We start from the raw sequence: 21,272 nt of genomic DNA on the forward strand, positions 1-21,272 counted from the left end.
ATTTAATGAATCATTGAAGAGGGGTGTCCTTTTGCATTCAGCAGCACACAACATTTCATGTTTAGTCATGACACCTTTAACACTGAATTGGACTGTGTTTCAATCCCAGACATTGATATTATATGTTTACCACATTCCTTCTGTAATTCATTATTAATTCAAATACTAATAAAGCATTTAAATAAAAAACATTTAAAAACATAAATAAAAGATGCCCTATGAAGACAATCTAAAAACGGCCATACTGTAAGCCACAAACATCATAATTGTGTCCTCATGTAAATTTCATGAGTGTTAAATCACGATTGAAAAACCATTGTTCACAGGGCTCACTATCAAGCTTTGCATGTACTTAAGGTCTCATTCTACATCTTCCAGACCTGATTTTATATGCAACCCAATTAGAAGTTTAGCAGACAAAACACAGACTGATATGTTAGACATGGGATTATTAATATACATACCCAAGGCTGTGTTATGAGATTGATAATTTTTCAAAGATACTGTTAAGTTTAATAAAGTTGATTTAAACTTATTATTTATGTGGGACTCTTGTTTTGTAAACGGGAGCCTCAAAGTCAAAGCTTGCCACATCTGACTGTTGGTTTTCAGTGTTTTAAAGAAAAACTTCCACAGCCATTGCATAAGGTATGTTTAATTGTATATGATGTTAATTTATCATGTTTATGTCACGAATGGGGGAGAATCACACAAAACGCAAAAATCCAAGTGCAGCAATTTATTAACAAAAAGACAAAGGTATCCAAAAAGACAGATTCCCAAATCTTGCACAGAACTATAAGCAAGATACAAAAACGGATCAATACAAGGACAGGGTAGGAGTGCTAACTAGTGCTAACAAAAACAAACAGGAATCCAAGAATAAACGTAATACAATGCACATTTAAGCATTGTGTCTTATCACTCAATTCTTACTGAGATTTCTCTGGAATAAAATAACATAAATTAATTATTAATATTATCTGTTTATCCAGACGCTAGCTGTGTTTACATTTACAATATAGCTTCAAAATTCAAAACAATGCATCTCTGTTGGTCCCTTTTGTCAACTTTAATTATAATTTGTCCTATATTACATTTTAGGTTACTCTATCTGGTGGTTTATATTAGATAGCTCACTGAAATATTTTAATAAACTAAAATTAGCTAAAATAAACCTCTCCACCACTTAACCTAAAAATATTTAATAAGGCATCTACTATAAGTTCACAAGTAACATCACAATATAACCTTATCAGCATTTGTCCTGTGGTTACCATCAGGTGACTAACCAGCATTTTTTTTTGTTTTGTTTTTTGAAGACATAAAAGAAGATCCATATCTAATTGTTTTATGAATGGCTTTATGTCATTTTGTAAGTCGTCTTGTCTTCCAGAACTTTAGTTTTAATGATCTGCTTCTGTGTGTTTACGACTTAAGAATGCTCTTCTCCAAAGACCCAGATGCTTGTTCCACGCACTTTCGGTGTTACAATAGTTTAGATCTAAACTATTCAAAGTAGTGTCCAGCCTATCTATACCCCTCAGATTGACCGGATATTTTTTTTCTTCCAATTTAAATCTAGCAATCTTTGTTATTTAATGTCATAGTGTTTTCAGAATCTCTATAAGCCAAAAGAAACATATTAATATTGTCATTATGTTGTTTGTAAGACAGTAGCAAGGGGGCCCTCTGGTGGTTCGGTTATAAAGCTAATAATATGAAACAATTTCTGAATTTGGATTGTGGTAATTTTAATTATAACAATTGTAATGTAACAAATCAGAATTTTTATTTGCCATTAATTTTTATTTTATTTATTTATTTTTTTGGAATTTGAATCTTTTATTTTAAATTTAAATTCACACCACTTAAATATTGAACATCTGAAATTTAAGACCACTAAATTTCAGTACAAAATTCAGTGCAAAATTTTTTATAGAAGTATTTTAAAACTTCAGATTTTTTGTGGTCTGAATTCATAAACTGCAGAGATACAGTTTTTAAAAATACTGTTTCAATTTTTCAAGATGAAGAAATTCAGAACCTCAAAATCATATTCTAGATCTCAAAACCAGAAGTTCAGATTGTTAAATTCAGATTTAGCAGAAAGTAGGTCTGGGGTGATCAACAGGGAATGGTAGACAATCATCTTCTTTCGGTTTCAGGTCACATAAAACAAACATTATGTTGAAAACTCATAGCAACAGCCATATCACTCTGCAGCCCAAGACCGGTTACTCACTGAAGCTAAGCAGGTCTGAGCCTGGTCAGTACTTGGATGGGAGACCACATGGGAAAAACTAGCTTGCTGTTGGAAGTGGTGTTAGAGAGGCCAGCAGGGGGGCACTCAACCTGTGGTCTGTGTGAGTCCTAATGCCCCAGTAAATGTGAAGAAGACACTATACTGTCAGTGGGCACCGTCTTTCGGATGAGATGTTAAACTGAGGTCCTGACTCTCTGTGGTCATTAAAAATCCTATGACACTTCTTGTAAAGAGTAAGGTATAACCCTGGTCTCCTGGCCAAAGTCCCTCAATTGGCCTTTGCGATCATGGTCTCTCAATCATCCCCATCCATCAAATTGGCTATTTCAGTCTCCACAAAAAGTTTTAAGCACTTAACAAATAAGGTTAACAAGAAATCTCTGTGCGAGTCATTCATAGTGAGTCACTTCATTCAAATGAGCAGAGTAATATAATGTAATATTTTAAAATATATTAAAAAAAAAAAAAATATATATATATATATATATATATATATATATATATATATATATATATATATATATATATATATATATATATATTTTTTTTTTTTTTTCAAATAAATGTAAATGTAAGGTTTAATATGACATCTTAGACATGAATAGATGACATTTAAAAGAGACAGCATTTCAGTGTTGATAATGGGCTTTGGGCAAACATAATAAAATTTTTCCTTAAAATACTGTACTATGTGCTATGCTATGCTGTACTATAGAATATTGTAACAAATAGCAGCTTATATTATTTGATGAAAAAGTGTGTGCATGCAAATATGTTATTTACCACTATTGTAAAATGCTGGGACAGTTTGAAAATGCACCTGGGAAGAACTTGAAAAGTCCTTAAATGCGGCTTTGGTAAAGGTGTAAGAGCCCTGTTAATTTTATTAACCAATAGAAAAATTAACCAATGAGATGTAAGTTAGTTAAATACAGTTGAAACTAGAAGTTCACATACACTCTAAAAAAGGAACATAACCATTAAAAAAAATGTCTGATGGTAAATCATACTAAACGTTTACTATTTTAGGTCTGTTAGGATTACCTAAATGATTTATATTTGCTAAATGACAGAATAATGTGAGCATTTTTTTTTTTTTTAGAGAGATTTTTACATTTCTAGACAGTCAAAAGTTTACATACATTTCCTTGGTATTTTTTTAGCTTTGCCTTTAAACTGTATAACTTTGGTCAAATGTTTTGGGTATCCTTCCAAAGTTTTTTTCACAATAGTTTGAAGGAATCTTGGCCCATTCCCCCTGACAGAATTGGTGTAACTGAGTTAGATTTGTTGGCTGTCTTGCTCGCACAAGCTTTTTTTAACTCTGCCCACAAATTTTCTATAGGATTGAGCTCAGAGCTTTGTGATGGCCACTCCAAAACATTCACTCTGTTGTCATTAAAGCACATTTTAACTAATTTGGCATTATGCTTATGGTCATGGTCTGTTTAGAAGAGCCACCTGTGGCCAAATTTTAATTTCCTGGCTGATGTCTTGAAATGTTGCTTCAGAATTTCTAGATAATGTTCTTTTTTCATGTACCATCTATGCTGTGAAGTGGCCCAGTCCTTCCAGCAGCAAAACAGCCTCACAACATAATGCTGCCAACCCCCATACTTTACAGTTAGGATGGTGTTCCTAGGCTTGTAAGCTTTCCCCTTTGTCCTCCAAATAATTCCATTAGACCACAGGACATGTCTCCAAAAATATTATTTTCCCAGTGTTATCTAGCAAATTGTAGTCTGGCTTTTTAGTTGATTTTGGCTTGTTGATTTTCCCATGTTGTCACAAAAGGAAGCATTATGTTTGAGGCTTTCTATTTTATGTTTAAAATATTTCTATTTCTATACTATTCTACAGTTGTGCCTCTAATTTACTCAAATGTTGTCAATTAGCCAATTAGAAACTTCCAAAACCTTGACACCATCATCTGAGCTTTTGCAGAGGCATAATAATCTTATTGTATGTAAACTTGACTTTTAAAGAAAAGTTATAAAAATGTCTCAAAAATATAGCTTTCATTATTCTGCTATTAAGCATTACAGAAACAAATTTGATCCTTCTAACTTACCTAAAAGAGAAAAAAGTTTAGTCACATTAACATCTGACTTTTTTTTTAAATGGTTAAGTGCCTTTTTAAACAGTGTACGTAAACTTCTGGTTTCAAATGTTTATTTAAATTTTAGAATATTAATTTGATGTTTTGAAATTATTCATCTTGAAAACTTGAAACTGTATTTTTACAAACGGGATATTTGCCGAACAGAGGTTCTACTAATTGGCACTCCTATGTTAACCAGTGTAATGATTTTAAACTTTCTGTTGGTGATCTTCAAGCGTTTCCCTCTACCCAGGTGCGCAACCTTGGGGTGCTTTTTGATGCACAGCTTAGTATTAACTCACACTTCAAACACTGAAAGAAACACTGAAAGAAACTGAAGATTATGGGTAGTCGTGATTTTTTCGTGTAGTGCGCCTAAGTTATGGAATGGCCATCAGCATAAGGAATGCTGTTTCTCCGGAATGTTTTAAGAAACTTCTCAAGACTCACCTTTTTACCAATGCTTTTAATATAAATTGATTATTTTTGTTAATTTTATCATGCAATTGTATTGAATCGTTTATATTTTAATGTGGTCTTTTTAAAATTGTTTTTATTGTTCTGCTTTGTTTGCCATGTATGCTTGTTAGCGCTTTGGGACTGAGGAAAGCACATTATTTATAAAATGTATTACTATTATTATTATAATGAATTCAAAACCCAAAAAAAATCTGATTTTTGAAAATATGTCTAAAAAAGTCGGCCTTGAAAAATTTATTTGTCTTACATTTCAGATGTTCAGTATTCAAGTTATGAAATTTAAATCAAAATAGGAATTAAAATTCAAAACTATTTTAACAGCATTAAAAAAATCAGATGATTTAAATTACAATTGTCAATAATTGAAATGAACACAACTCAAATTCATATTGTTTTTACATATTATTAGCCCCATATTCGGTGGCCCTAAACACAATGTGTACTTTATATATAGGAAGGATTGGATCTGAAGTAATAGTAATCTCGCTTGGGATGCCAAAAAGTGTAGAACTGGTCCTTTTGTTTGTTTTGTTTAAATGTTTTAAATTTTTCCAATTTTTGAGTGTGGGTGTGGGTGTGTGTGCGTGTGCGTGTGTGTGTGTGTGCGCGTGCGTGTGTGTGTGTGTTTGTGTATGTTAAGAGGAATTTGAAAATACAGCATTTACAGATGTATTTACAAACTGCTTAACTACTGACTGATACGTCATCAAGATTGCGCCGAGCATGGCCGCCGAGTTGCAAGCTCCTAGCAAACTTTGTTGTGTTTTTTGTGTTTTACTTGAATTTTTGTCATTTTTTGTGCTGGATGTACACACTCTTATAACCTACGACAGACACACAATTCGGGAAATTGGCTCCCTCGTTGCACATCGAAGACCGGTCTTTGAGTTCTTTAACTTCGCTCTGTTTACAAACACAGAAACAGAGCCTTTTGTCTGGGTCCCACAACCGGAGCGACTAAGCAAATGCAACAGGAAAAGAGGAAAGAGAGCCGTCGTACTCGTTAGATTGAGACGCCATGGATCTTGACCTCCGCTCCCCACCATTCTACTGGCTAACGTTTAGTCACTGGACAGCAAACTTTGCGAGCTATGGACGCGCAATTCCTTCTAAGGGAAAACAAGAAACTGCTGCATTATCTGCCTTACAGAAACCAGGCTATATGTGTAGGTACCAGACACAGTTGTTGAACTTTCGGGGTTCTTTGTGCACCGCGTGGATAGAATGAAAGAACTCACAGGGAAAAGCAAAGGAGGAGGTGTTTGTTTCTCATGGTGTGATGAGAGGAACATATACCCAGTTAGATCATTTTGTTCTCCTGATCTGGAATATCTTAAACTTAGGTGTTGGCCATACCTGCTACCGAAGGAGTTCACAGCTGCAATTATTACGGCTGTGTACACCCCCCTTCAAGCCAACACAGAGCAGGTGCTCAGGGAACTGTACGGGAACATAAGCGAGCAGGAAACCGCAAACCCGGAGGCAGGGTTTATTGTTACAGGAGACTATAACAACGTCGATCTCAGGAAAATCGCTCCAAAATACTATCAACACATCACCACAAACACCTGTGGGAATCGCATTCTGTACCATTGCTACTCTTTGTTCTGGGACACATAAAGATCCCTCCCCTTCCCACTGTTTGGCAAATCAGATCACTCTACTATTCTGTTCTTGCCTGCTTACAGGTAGAAACTGAAACAGGAACCACCCACCCTCAGGATGTTTCAGAGCTGGACGGACCAATCGGATTCCATACTTCAAGACTGTTTTGATCAGGTGGACTGGGACATGTATCGGGCAGCGTGTAATGACGACATTGACGTGTACAAAGACACAGTCACGTGCTTCATCAGGAAATGCATAGAAGACGTGGTCCCAACAAAAACTGTCCGTATCTACCCCAAACAAAAACCATGGATCAATGGTGAAGTTTAAACAGCCCTATCAGTGCGAGCTTCCACCTATAAATCCAGAAATGCTGAGGAACAAAACCAAGCAAATTACAACCTCAGAAAAACCATCAAAGCAGCAAAGCGTCAATACAGAGATAAGGTAGAGGGTCAATATAACACCAATAACACAAGGAGCATGTGGCAGGGACTTAATTACATCACGGACTTTAAAAGTAACAAATCCACCACTCTAAACACTGCTGCATTTCTCCCAGACGAGCTTAACTCGCCCGCTTTGAAGCCCAGGATAGCACACACTGCTTGCTCCCGTGGCCGAAACCAAAACCGCCAGCACACTCTTTGTTTCTGTAACGAGATCTTCCGTCGCGTGAACTTCCAGAAAGCTACAGGCCCAGATGGCATCCCTGGACATGTACTTATAGCATGCGCATATCAGCTAGCGGGAGTGTTCACGGACATCTTTATCCTCTTGCTTTCTCTGTCCGTCGTTCCCACATGCTTTAAGACAGCCACTATTGTGCCCATACCGAAATCAGCTAAAACCACATGCTTAAATGAGTCCAGTTGCTTTGATACCCATCTTCAGCAAATGCTTTGAGAAGCTGATTAAAAAGCACATATGCTCACACTGCCCACTCACACTGACCCTCTGCAGTTTGCATACAGGAATAACCTCTCCACTGATGATTCAATTGCTTTCACCTTGCGCACTGGTCTGTCTCACCTGGAAAACAAAAGCACAAATGTGAGAATACTGTTTGTGGGCTACAGCTCAGCATTCAACACCATATGCCTGCCCAGCTGGTGGTGAAGCACCAGGCTCTGGGTCTGAACAGCTCTCTGTGCAACTGGATCCTTAACATCCTGTCAGGCAGACGCCAGGTGGTCAGAATGAACACCATCACCTCATCCACACTGATCCTCGACACTGGTGCTCCACAGGGCTGTGTTCTCAGCCCACTCCTTTACTCCCTGTACACACATGACTATACAGCTCCAACATCATTGTTAAATTTGCTGATGACACAACGGTGGTGGGCCTAATCACACATAATGATGAGGTGTGAGGAAAACCACCTCTCACTCAACATCAGCAAAACCAAGGAGCTGGTGGTGGATTTCAGGAGAGAGAACGGGGAGAGAGTGGAGAGAGTCAGCACTTTCAAGTTTCTTGGAGTACACATTGCTGAGGATTTGACATGGACGGCTCACACAGACCCAGTGCTGAGGAAGGCACAACAACGCCTCTTCTTTCTCAGGCCTCTCAAGAGGTTTGGAACCCCACACATCCTTCTCTAATTCTACACCTGCTTTGTGGAGAGCATCCTGTCTGGCTGTATCACCACCTGGTATGGAAATAGCACTAGCAGCAATCGCAAAGGCCTACATAGGCCTATGTGAGCTTCCCTCCCTTCAGGACATCTACTCCAGGCGGAGCATGAGGAAAGCCAAGAGAATTATCAGCGACTCCAGCCACTCAAGCCATAGATTTTTCTCTCTGCTACCCTCAGGCAGACGGTTCCAAAGCATCAGATTACTCACTAGCTGGCTGAAGAAAAGCTTCTTCCCTCAGACTATTAGGCTGATGAACACTTAACACACCCCACACAGACTCTTCCATACCCCACACTGAACACCATCAATATGTAGCTTGCACTGCACTTAAAATCCATACTTGAAACAACACTGCCTACAACTATGTGGACACCTATTCATTGTATATATCGCTGTCAATCTTAAATTGTCATTCATTCATTTTCTTGTCGGCTTAGTCCCTTTATTAATCCGGGGTCGCCACAGCGTAATGAACCGCCAACTTATCCAGCAAGTTTTTACGCAACGGATGCCCTTCCAGTCGCAACCCATCTCTGGGAAACATCCACACACACATTTGCACACATACACTCATACACTACGGACAATTTAGCCTACCCAATTCACCTGTATCGCATGTCTTTGGACTGTGGGGGAAACCGGGGGTTTGGGAGTATGCTGTTGTATTTTGCACTGTCATTGCATTTGCACTGTCGTGTATTTGTCCTCTGTATTTTGTACTGTCTGGAGCCAGCACCTAAGCTTTTCACTCATCATAGCACATGTGCTGTTTATGTGACAATAAAAGCGATTTGATTTGATTCGACAACTACTTGCCAACTCATAACAAATGATTCATATTATGCAACTATTATAAAGTGTTACTGGTTGTGAAATAAAATTGTGGGAATGTAAAAATAGTAAAGCCCATTTTCTGCTAGCATTGCATGCTTTTTAAAGCACTTTTTAAATTATCACAATTTTTTTCAGCAGTTTATTTATTTATTTATTTTTATTTTTTCATCTACTTAATGAGCCAAGCCAAATTTATTCCCAAGACATGCCTAAGGGAATATCTCATTAACTTGGTATCTCCTTGTGTTTTTATGAGGTTTTTTTTTTTTTTTTTTTTGTAATTGTATTATTATCTTCTACTGAGTTTGCAGGGGAAATTAATGTATACATTTACAAAACATTATTATGTTAGCCTAGAGACAGAAAATCTTGACAAACTGAAATACAGAGTAAATAACTAATAATTACCAATGAGCTGTGTGGCAGTTGTAAGATCTAATCAAAATTTCCTTGACTTCATAACAGAGCAGTGTATAAAAACACTTTTGTAAATTAGAAACTTGGTTTTGCCTTTTTGAGACAAACCAACTCAAAATAAATGCAAAAAGAGCTAAATGTTGTCCTGGGGAGTGAATGGCTTTCAAGCTGTGGTGTTGTGTTTGCATTGTGCCATTTTTGTGCTGTTTGTCCCCAGGGACTTCTTGGTTTACCCGCTCTGGCTGCATTACACAACAATCAAATCCTCACTGTAAAGGTTTGTTGGCATGTGCACACAGCCCAGACAGACTCTATGGATAACACACACACACTGAAATGTGTGTACTGTATGGGCACATCCCCTGTATCCATGCAGTGACAGACTTGGCCCAAACATAATGTGTCTGACAAATCCATTCCAACCAATCAAAAATTCTTTCAATCATTATGACCCTCTTTTCCAGTTCCAGGGGTGTCATTATTATGCAGTGCAGTGACAGGAATTTATGCTTTCACAGCAAAACAACTGTTTTATTTTCGTAATAAACCAGTGATGTGTGATTCATTACAAACAAGATTTTGATATTCTAACCACTGACTTGTCTGGCCACTGTCTGCCTGGATGGAATAACTTAAAACAAATAAAAACTACATTAAATGCTAAACTAAAGTAGTGAAATTAATTTGGATCTGACTTTGGTTTGACACAAATCCACCCAACCCCACCAAAATATGATTCTTGCACCCCCTTGCTTTAGAATCCAACATAGAATTAGTAGGTCATCTAGTATTTCAAGATTGAAAGACTTGTTTTGTCTTCATAATTTCACTTTTACATGTGTCAAAAAAAACAAAAAGCAAATACATGTGCATGATTAGTTTCAGTGTGTGCAGTTCATGGAGTCTGCCTTGGCTTCAAAGAAAACAGTAATGATAGTGCTTTCAGTGAGTGGAAGTTGACATGTTTCTTAAAGCTGACGTACTCAGACCAGAAATGGTAGTAATTTCAGATTTGCAGCCAAGCACAATCAGGACTTCTATTACTGCCACCATTAAAAATGTCAACTTCTGGTAATGCACGAAGGCGCTGGATTGAGTCTTCTAACTATTTCAGTCTAATCTATTTTTTGTACCTCTTTTATTTCCTTTTCTTTTCTGGGACCTCATGAAACTTTCCTCTCCAACTTCTCTCACCTTTGACCTCATACACCCGCTCAGATGGTCTTCCCTAAGATAAATCATGGCTTTCTTTCTGCTGATCAACAACTCATTAAACGTCGACTCATTAAGGTAGTGCTTGTCCTTATTCTGTTCTGCTTCTTACTGCTCCGTAAGAATGGGTTTCTTTATAGGTCCATCATTTCCTCTGCACTTCAGCTTTTTTCTCAGTACTCTGCTAAACTAACATACTTTTAAAATAGCATACAGCTGAAATCAGAACTATTAGCCCCCTTTTTATATATTTTTTATTTTTTTAATATTTCCCAAATGATGTTTAACAGAGCAAGGAAATTTTCAGATAATAATTTTTCTTCTGGAGAAAGTCTTATTTGTTTTATTTCGGCTAGAATAAAAGCAGTTTTTAATTTTTAAAAAAATAATTTCCGGAAAAAATTATTAGCCCCTTTAAGCTGTTTTTTTTTTCCCCGATAGTCTACAGAACAAACCATCGTTATACAATAACTTGCCTAATTACCTTAACTTACCTAGTTCACCTTATTAACCTAAAAAGAAGTGTCTTGAAAAATATCTTATAAAATATTATTTACTGTCATCATGACAAAGATGAAATAAATCAGTTATTAGAAATAGGTTTCTAAAACTATTATGCTTAGAAATGTGCTGAAACAATCTTCCCTCCATTAAACAGAAATTGGGGAAAAAAAAATAAACAGGGGCGCTAATAAGTCAGGGGGGCTACTAATTCTGACTTCAACTGTAGCAGTAAAAATGATGAAGTTTATAGGAAATTAGTATTTGAATTGATTTAATTTTGTGAACAATCAAATGGAACTCAATCAATTCTCTCAAATGTTTGAGAGGGATGCAAGTTTAATGAAAATAAATGAGTTCTGTGTAGTTAAAGATAATTATTTATTTAGGTGAAATGTTTAATTTAGATACATTAAATCTAAAATGCTTAATTAAAAAAAATAATTCATGCTTTCATTAATATGATTAGAGTATTTAGTGACTGAACAATTTTACCAAGTTACCTGAGCATACAGATATTTATACACTACAAATATGACTGATCTGCCTAAGGACAGACAGCTCTTTTTGTTGTTAATGGCTCAGTCTCTGTTACCTTCAGCAAAGGTTGAAAAGAATGTAACAATAATAATAATAATAATAATAATAATAATAATAATAATAATAATAATAAATAATAATATAGTTATGTTGCAAAAATGTGATAGAGGGTCCTCATAGTAGAGCTGAACTGTACCATCATAACTGTCATGATTAATATAGAACTGTCAGAAGTCTTATTCTAAAGCTTTTCATTTTAATACTTTGATTTTTGAGAAAAGTTGTTCCAAGTTCTGCTGTAAAGGTTTTCTGTGAATATTCAATCTGTTTCCCCTTTTCCACTGCATTTTTAGTGGTTAATAATGTTTGACATGTACATTAATTACCCAGGGTGACCAGGGTCAAGCAGGACCCCCAGGACCTCCTGGGCCTCCAGGACCCCCAGGACCAAGGGGACCCCCAGGGGACACAGGCAAAGATGGTCCTCGGGGGCTCCCAGGGCTCCCAGTGAGTATCTCTACATTCATAAGATAACACTTTACACATATGGAATGCTATTCATTGATGTTTAATATGCACAATATTGGCAAAGTTTTGGTTTTTTTTCTTCATGCAGATGAAATTGAAGTTGACCCACTCTTTTCATCTTTAACAGCTTCAACTATTCTGGAAAGGCTTTCCAGATGGTTTATTAATGTGTTAATAGGAATTTTGGACCATGTTTATTTTAGAAATGCGTTTGTGGAGACAGGCACTGATGTTGGATGAGATGGCCCTGCTCATAGTGTCATCTCTAATAAATACCAAAGGTGTTCTGTAGCATGAAATTGTTTAAAATCTCTTGATATGCTAAATCACTATTAACAACCACCAGTCCCAGACTTGCCAGACAGATAAGCATGATTGGTCATTTCACTTTACATTTTTTTACTCATGGAAACCCATTCCATGAACTTTTCTACTCACTGTTCTATGGCTATTGACTATGCAGAAAGTTTTGTTGATTTGTTGGTGTCTTCACGTCTAAAATTGCTGTTGTTCTAATTTGCTTTCACTCTGTTATAATACCATCAACATTTAAATGTGGAATATTTATTAGTGAGGAAATTTCTTTAATTGACTTATTGCAGAGGTGTCAGCCTATTAGGGTACCACAGTTTAATTCAATGATCTTCTGAAAGCAACTCGTTCTTTCACAAATGCTTTTAGAACCAGTCTGCATGCCTAGGTGCTTGATTTTACACACCTGTGGACATGGAAGTAAATGGAACATGTAAATGCATTGATTTGGAGTGGGTTCCCAAACATTATGCCAATATAGTATATGTCTATTCTGATTGGGAGCTATTAAATTAATGAAATAGCATTTTGTATTGTTTTCATGCCAGTTCTTATTAACAGTTTTTGCTAAGTATATGTTTTGTCCCTCGCAGGGAGACCCCGGAAATCCAGGGGACACTGGTAAAATGGTAAGTGTATTATTGTGTTTATAGCTGCTAAAATCAGTGACTATTACAGATAATGCTAGATTACTGACTACTATACCTGGATTTGTATTCATGAAGATTCTTAATGTGAATAGTTGTCCTAGTGACAAAATGTGGTAAAACAAATGTGGTGTGTGTGTGTGTGTGTGTGTGTGTGTGTGTGTGTGTGTGTTTGTGTGTGTGTGTGTGTGTGTGTTCGTGGGTGTGTCTGTGTGTGTGTGTGTGTGTGTTTATGCTTGTGTGTGTGTGTGTGTGTGTTTGTGGGTGTGTCTGTGTGTGTGTGTGTGTGTATAGGCTTGAACACAATTGATAGTATTTGTCACATTTAAAATTTCCTAGTTGATTATTAGAAGTGTCCTCACTTCAGGTTTAATTTTAATCACTTTAGCACTTATTTCTGTTATTGGTGATAGATTGGAAAACCAGGGGCCCTCTGGTTTGTCAACCATCCCTATAACAGTCAGTGTATCAATTTTTGAATTTATTGGCAAGTTCGCCTCTATTGAAATTTTATACCATCAATTTGTTCTCAAAGCCATGCAAATTTGTAATTTCTTGTCAGCTGACAGAGGGTGTTAGAGGGTGTTTGTTGTCTTGTCTGTCATTCAGATTAATTATTCTGTTCTATGTGTGTGAGGCTAATGTGTTTTGTTTGTATAAACATGGACAAAAGATCTTAATTAAGGAGATTTGACTCCTGGGTCTTTGAAGACTAAGGTGTTATCTATGTGCCTGGGTTTACCTGTGGCTATGTGTTAGTGTTATGCTCCGAACAATGGTAATCAATTTTTATAATTGTGTTGTAAAATTTTAGTCCTGTTTTAACAGGGAGCCAGCATAAGAATGTGAACATGAGGTGTGTTCTGGCTCAAATTGATTCCATATAATATATTTTACGGAGCAAGATAAAGTGCAATGTTCAAAGCTGGATCCTGTAAGAATTCATTTTCATGGTTAATTTAATTATCACACTGTATACTCCTGTTTGTAGTTCAAACTGCAGCTATACAGGGGATAGCAGAGTTTTCTACTTTTGGAGATCAAAGAAACAATTATTATGAACTTCAACATAGTTAATTCCATTTTCATACAGGACATGTGGTTTAACATGTGTATAGTATAAAAACAAATTTAAAAAATGCCACCAGGATCCGTAACACTAGAGTCTGTTGCTATTGGTCTTGCAGGAACAATAGAGGGAATTTATTATTGCCTCTAGGTAACCAGGCTTTTAGTCCCATTGCTATTAAGCAATTTGGGAAGCATGACGTTTTGTATTTTTATTTCAACTATAAGATCTTTTTGTGCCTCTGTTTCATTTAACATGTAATAATTTACATCTTAGTTGAAGAAAGATGTTTTGTGAAATCACAAAGCCTCCTACAATGCTGAATCCATTGATAAGATCAGCTGTGGATAATTGTTATTCTGATGACTGATCAAAGACTTTTTCAGAGGACTAACTCTAGGTGAGGTGTTTGCCTCACAGGGGTTCTTGCTTTGAGATGCAAGATGGAAGACTTTTGGTCTCTCAGGTTATGGCCAAACCTTTTGTCGCCCTCATTTGTATATGTTTGAAGTGGGCCGGATCTGGAGTGTTCTTTGTTATTGGTCCGCCTAAGATGAGAACAAAAGCAGAGAGAACCATAGTTAATTTTAGAATTTTTATCAGTTTCAAATTCAATCATGTGGAATTAATGTTAATGCATCATCTTGCAATATTAATTCTGGAAGCCACATGATGTTGTTGGTCAGATCTGAATTGCTGTCGTTGATTTCAGCACATTGTGAGTGTGTAACACCTGAAAACTGCTCTCGCTGTGGAGTTTACACAGTCTGCTGTATTCTGAGCATTATCTACCAGTTCCGCTGGGGACATTTTTCTGAATCAATTAATGATTTTTCACTAATTTCAGTTCACAATCTAATGGGCCGATACCCATAGTTAATTTTTTGCTCTCATTAACAGTCAGATCTGTTGGCAGAAATCATTTCACCCTTTTGGTGTTCTCTGCTTAACAGTTTTCATTTTATGGTGTGACTCACAGATTCTTAGATCTTTTGATCCATAAAAACTTTGGTAACTCTGAATGTTATCATATCCATCCCCCTTTCATTATTTTTCTGGTGAGTTTAACTCTCTGATCAAATTTTAATTGTAGGTGGTGTTTTTCAGCGAGGATTTATTTGGTTTACAATCAGTTATGCTATAGTAGTTCTGTCTGTGTTTTCATTAAAGCATAAAGAAAGCAAACCTCCTCAAGATGAATGTTTCATCTTTGGTCTTTAGTGCCATGATTGGCGATTATAATATAATGTACATTATTGTTTATTCCTAATGTAATTATGTTATATTAAAAATAGTATGTATTAAATATAATTATATTTGGTCTCTGGAGAGTGTTTCAGAACAACAGTTCATTTTAGCTTAATGCTTTTATCTTGTGATCAGAGCTGTGTTTGCCTGTAGGTTGCATGGAGAACAAACGGGTCAGCAAAGGCTTATGGCCAAATGGAAGAATGTAGCCTAATTGTTTATATGCAAATACAGCAAACACATTCTGAGTATCTTATTATCACTGAGGTGAAATTTCTTTGCTCTCTGTCAGACCATTTGAATATGAAAAGGTTTGAGCAATCAGGAGGTCTAAGAGCTGATTTAAAGCTAAAATGTCTTCTCTTAGAATTTAATATTTATCTTTTATTTTTAGTCTGATTCGAGATTAAATTAAAGTATAGTGGATATTTTAGTTGATCAGCATCATATTTGAATTTATCACCATTAAATTTAAATGGCAAATTTCTGATTTGTAAAGTTTTCATTAGAGCCTATTTGTCTTTTTTTTTAATCAAATCATTCTGTTCTGCTCACCTTTATTTTCCACATGCAAATGCCTTAGAACAGACTGTTGTTATTAATCCAATTTAAAAGTTTACAATTGTTTTTAAATCTTTAACCATTTTTTCCTTTTTTCTCTTTTTTCCATTTTTCTCTTTTTTTATAAAACAGTAGATTAAAAACAATGGACAGTTTTTGATTTAAACTTTTAGAATCTAATTTATGACTCTCCACTGAGTTCCAGAATATAATTTGGATGATGTTATTCCAATTTTAAGCTTCAACTCTTGCTTGTCACGAATCAAGACAAGGAGGATCCAAATGCGAGTGTTTTAATGAACAGAGGACACACGAAAGTTCAAACAAAAGAGAGCCACTGACCACAGCGATGACATCAAACAGACAGCGGATGATACTGGGAGACAACAGTCAGGAACAAGGACAAACAAGGACAACAACGGACTGATAACCAACACATACCACAGGAGGAATTTTATAGCCAGCCAAATGAGGTTCAGCTGGAGGATGATAAGTCAGCTGATGACATCAGCTGATCCTAGCACGCTGTCAACACAAAAGGTAAACAAACACACACCCTCACACATGACAACACACAAGGCATGATACATGACATACAGGAGGAACACACAGATCCATAAACCGTGACAGTACCCTCTCTCCTAAGAGCGCCTCTTGGCGCTCCCAGAAGAGTTTACCTGGCGATTGTAATCATCGATGAGAGAATGATCCAATATGTCCCTTGCAGGAACCCAACTCCTCTCCTCTGGACCGTAACCCTCCCAGTCCACCAAGTACTGGAATCCTCGTCCCCTCCGTCTCGAGTCCAGAATGCGCTTAACCGAATAAACCGTCTCCCCTTCTACGAGACGCGGCGGGGGGGGAACCGGAGTGGGCGGATTAATGGCCGTATGAAAAACGGGCTTCAATTTAGAGACATGAAAAACGGGATGAATTCTCCTGTACGCTGGAGGAAGTTTGAGGCGGACTGCCACCGGACTAATGATCTTGGTGACAGAAAACGGGCCAATGAATTTAGGTGCAAGTTTGTTACATACGGTGCGGAGAGGAATATTTTTAGATGAAAGCCACACTTTTTGACCGACAACGTAAACGGGAGGCTTAGACCGGTGGCGATCGGCTTTAGCCTTGGTGCGCAAACCTACTTGAAGGAGGGTCTGTCTGGCCCTATTCCAAGTACGTCGACACCTCTGGACAAAGGCGTGGGCAGAGGGAACCGCGACTTCGGATTCCAGACTGGGAAAAGCAGGTGGCTGGTACCCTAAACTACACTCAAATGGAGAGAGGCCCGTGGCAGACACTGGTAATGAGTTATGTGCGTACTCAACCCATGAGAGCTGCTGGCTCCAGGAGGATGGATTCTGAGAGACTAAACATTGTAACATGCGTTCAAGATCTTGGTTGGCTCTCTCCGTTTGACCGTTACTCTGAGGATGGAAACCAGAAGAAAGACTAACAGTCGCCCCCATTAAATGACAAAACTCTCTCCAAAATTTAGAGATGAACTGAGGCCCCCTGTCAGAAACCACATCCGTCGGGAGGCCATGAATACGAAAGACATGGTCAATGACAGCAGCCGCTGTCTCTCTGGCTGATGGTAATTTGGGCAGAGGAATAAAGTGAGTGGCTTTCGAAAACCGGTCCACTACGGTCAAAATCACCGTATTCCCGTTGGAGGGGGGAAGACCCGTAACGAAATCTAGCGCAATATGGGACCAGGGTCTCGATGGCACTGACAGCGGCTGAAGAAGTCCAGCGGGGGGGCGATTGGAAGTCTTAGAAACAGCACAAACTGAGCAAGCCAACACAAAATTCCTTATGTCACGAGCCATAACTGGCCACCAGAATCGTTGTTTGATTAGATACAAGGTACGACTCACCCCTGGATGACAGGCCAACTTGGAAGAGTGACCCCAACGGATGACGTCAGACCGTAATTCCTCTGGCACAAATAAACGACTCGGTGGGCATCCAGGCGGAGGCGTTACCCCTTCTAAGGCCATGCGGACCCTCGACTCGATCTCCCAGGTGACAGCAGAGATAAAAAGTCTGCGTGGCACGATGGTCTCAGGAGATGATGCGCGCTCAGAGTGATCAAAAATTCGAGAAAGTGCATCAGGTTTAACATTCTTGGAACCTGGTCGGTACGAGATGGAAAAATCGAAACGTCCGAAAAATAAAGCCCACCGCGCCTGCCTAGAGTTCAATCTTTTGGCGGATTGGATGTACTCCAGATTTTTATGATCGGTCCAAACGATAAAGGGAACCCCCGAACCCTCTAGCCAATGACGCCACTCTTCCAATGCAAGCTTGACGGCCAACAGCTCTCGATTACCAATATCATAATTTTGTTCAGCATTGTTGAGACGATGAGAAAAATACGCGCAGGGATGCATCTTGCCGTCCGAGGAAGAGCGCTGGGACAGGATAGCACCGACCCCCACCTCTGATGCGTCAACCTCCACCACGAACTGCCGTGATGAATCAGGGGCAATAAGAATAGGTGCTGAAACAAAGCAGCTTTTCAGACGATCAAACGCAACTTGCGCTGCATTGGACCACCTGAACGGAGTCTTGAGGGAGGTTAAGGCAGTCAGAGGTGCGGCGAGCTGGCTGAAGTTGCGAATGAAACGCCGGTAAAAATTGGCAAAACCAAGAAACCTCTGCAGGGCCTTGCGGGAATCTGGGGTTGGCCAATCTACCACAGCCTGAACTTTCTCTGGATCCATGCGCATCCCCTCGACTGACACGATATGTCCCAGAAAAGGAACAGACTGTGCATGAAAAACGCATTTCTCCGCCTTGACATAAAGCCCATTCTCTAGCAGCCTCTGAAGCACTCGCCTGACGTGTTGAACGTGTTCCTGGAGAGAATGAGAAAATATCAGTATGTCATCCAGGTAAACATAAATAAACTGATCTAGCATATCTCTCAACACGTCATTCACGAGTGCTTGGAAGACTGCAGGGGCGTTGGACAGACCGAAAGGAAGAACACAATATTCAAAGTGCCCCCTGGGGGTATTAAAGGCAGTCTTCCATTCATCGCCTTCTCGAATGCGGACCAAATGGTAAGCATTGCGGAGGTCTAATTTCGTGAAAAAGGATGCCCCCTGCAGACGTTCGAAGGCAGAAGACATCAGCGGCAAAGGATATGTATTCTTTACCGTGATAGCGTTCAGCCCTCGGTAGTCTATACAAGGTCGGAGGGAGCCATCTTTCTTTTTCACAAAAAAAAACCCCGCCCCTGCTGGTGATGAAGAAGGGCGGATGATCTTGGCTGCTAGAGAATCAGAAATATATTTCTCCATGGCCTCCCTCTCTGGAACAGAGAGCGAATAAAGTTTGCCTTTAGGCGGAGACGTACCTGGCAATAACTCTATAGCACAGTCATAGGGACGATGTGGAGGCAGAGAAGCAGCTCGAGACTTACTGAACACTCTCTTCAGGTCGAGGTACTCCTTGGGCACGTTTGACAGATCCATGTGTTCTTCCTGAAAAACAGAACGAGACACAGAAGAACAGGCAGACAACAAACACGTAGCATGACAGCTCTCACTCCAAGATATTACAGATTCCTGTCTCCAGTTAATATGTGGATTGTGTATTACCAGCCAAGGATGCCCAAGGACTACTGGAGTGACAGGAGCTTCTGTTAAAAAAAAATGAATAATTTCAGAGTGGTTACCAGAGGTGATCAGTCTTATTGGACCAGTTGAATGAGTAATGGACGGAAGAGAAGAACCATTAAGAGCATGAACAGATATAGGTTGGGAGAGAGAAATCACAGGAAGTCTGAGTTTTTTTACTAAAGCAGAGTCAATAAAATTTCCCTCCGCCCCAGAGTCAATAATTGCTTGAGTACTAAATTTGCCAGATGACCACTCCAACATAACATTCAAAAGAGTAGCTGCAAGGGAAGATTTGTTCAAAGATACTCCACCCGTCAGTAAACTCTTTTCTACTGACGGGCTCTGGCTTTTACCCTCAATCGCGATGTGATCAACACCACCGCTGTGAAACACCAGGTCCTTGCTGCGGCGTCTGCGCTTCTCCTCCAGCGACAGCCTAGAGCGGCCCATCTGCATGCCTTCGGGATCCGCGAGGGGCGTGGCCTCCTGCCCCGGAACTACCGTGACAGCCGGAAAAGGTGATCTCACCAGAGCGTGCGTGCGTCGCGTGTCTCTCTCCCTGAGCTGAAGACGAGAATCCACACGAATGGCCAGATCAATGAGTTCGTCGAGGGTTTTAGGAAGATCCAGGGCGAATATTTTATCCTTTATCTGGTCTGCCAGCCCATGGAGAAAGACGTCCCACTGCGCCTGCGCGTTCCATTCGCTCTCGGCCGCCAGGGTGCGGAACTCAATGGAGTAGTCAGCGACACTCCGTTGCCCCTGCTGCAACTCTGTTAGCGCCCGTGCCGCCTCTCTGCCCGCCAAACCTCGATCGAATACCTTTTTAAGCTCTGTCGAAAAGGTGTCAAATGAAGAGCAGCATGGGAGTTTCCTCTCCCACACAGCAGTTCCCCACTGCGCCGCTTTCCCGGTGAGAAGCGTGATGACAAACGCCACTTTCGATTCCTCCGTGGAAAACGAGGAAGGCTGCAGGGAAAAGTACAATGAGCACTTCGCTAAAAAGGCTCGACAAAACTCAGGCTCTCCGGAGTAGAACGCTGGAGGTGGAAGGCGAGGCTCGGAAAATCCAGCTGTTCGCTCAGGAACCGGCATAGATGGACTAAGGTTAGCTGCAACAGGCTGCTGAAGACCGACAGCATGAAGACGTTGCAACCGTGTTGTGAGATCAGAGATCTGAGTGACCAGCGCCTGGACAGCGCGACTGATGGTGACCATCTGATCATCATGTCTGTTCATGCGTGTGGTAGCGTGTGCAACAACTTCAGCCAGACCGGAGATACTCGCTGGATCCATGTTTGATCAGTCCGTTCTGTCACGAATCAAGACAAGGAGGATCCAAATGCGAGTGTTTTAATGAACAGAGGACACACGAAAGTTCAAACAAAAGAGAGCCACTGACCACAGCGATGACATCAAACAGACAGCGGATGATACTGGGAGACAACAGTCAGGAACAAGGACAAACAAGGACAACAACGGACTGATAACCAACACATACCACAGGAGGAATTTTATAGCCAGCCAAATGAGGTTCAGCTGGAGGATGATAAGTCAGCTGATGACATCAGCTGATCCTAGCACGCTGTCAACACAAAAGGTAAACAAACACACACCCTCACACATGACAACACACAAGGCATGATACATGACATACAGGAGGAACACACAGA

The 21,272-nt window shown here is 39.3% G+C and overlaps 1 protein-coding gene across 25 annotated transcripts in view; it reads left to right on the forward strand.

The window, feature by feature from the left end:
- Window positions 1-21,272, forward strand: part of col25a1 (collagen type XXV alpha 1 chain) — a 325,150-nt gene that overhangs the window by 157,361 nt on the left and 146,517 nt on the right. For 17 of the 25 annotated variants that reach the window (XR_015496369.1, XR_015496370.1, XM_087262019.1 and 14 more), the window contains 3 exons: window positions 10,568-10,639; window positions 11,993-12,109; window positions 13,036-13,071. Coding sequence is in view for 23 of the 25 variants with exons in the window: in XM_087262019.1 (XP_087118145.1) it covers window positions 10,568-10,639; window positions 11,993-12,109; window positions 13,036-13,071 (225 nt within the window). In the remaining 2 variants the exon portion in view is untranslated. Of the gene's footprint in view, window positions 1-9,566; window positions 9,627-10,567; window positions 10,640-11,992; window positions 12,110-13,035; window positions 13,072-21,272 lie in introns of all 25 variants that reach the window. The other 8 variants (XM_087262002.1, XM_087262001.1, XM_087262005.1 and 5 more) reach the window with 1 other exon arrangement.

Source organism: Danio rerio, chromosome 7 (genome assembly GCF_052040795.2).
Source record: "Danio rerio strain M-AB ecotype USA chromosome 7, GRCz13ab, whole genome shotgun sequence".
NCBI classification, from domain to species: domain Eukaryota; kingdom Metazoa; phylum Chordata; class Actinopteri; order Cypriniformes; family Danionidae; genus Danio; species Danio rerio.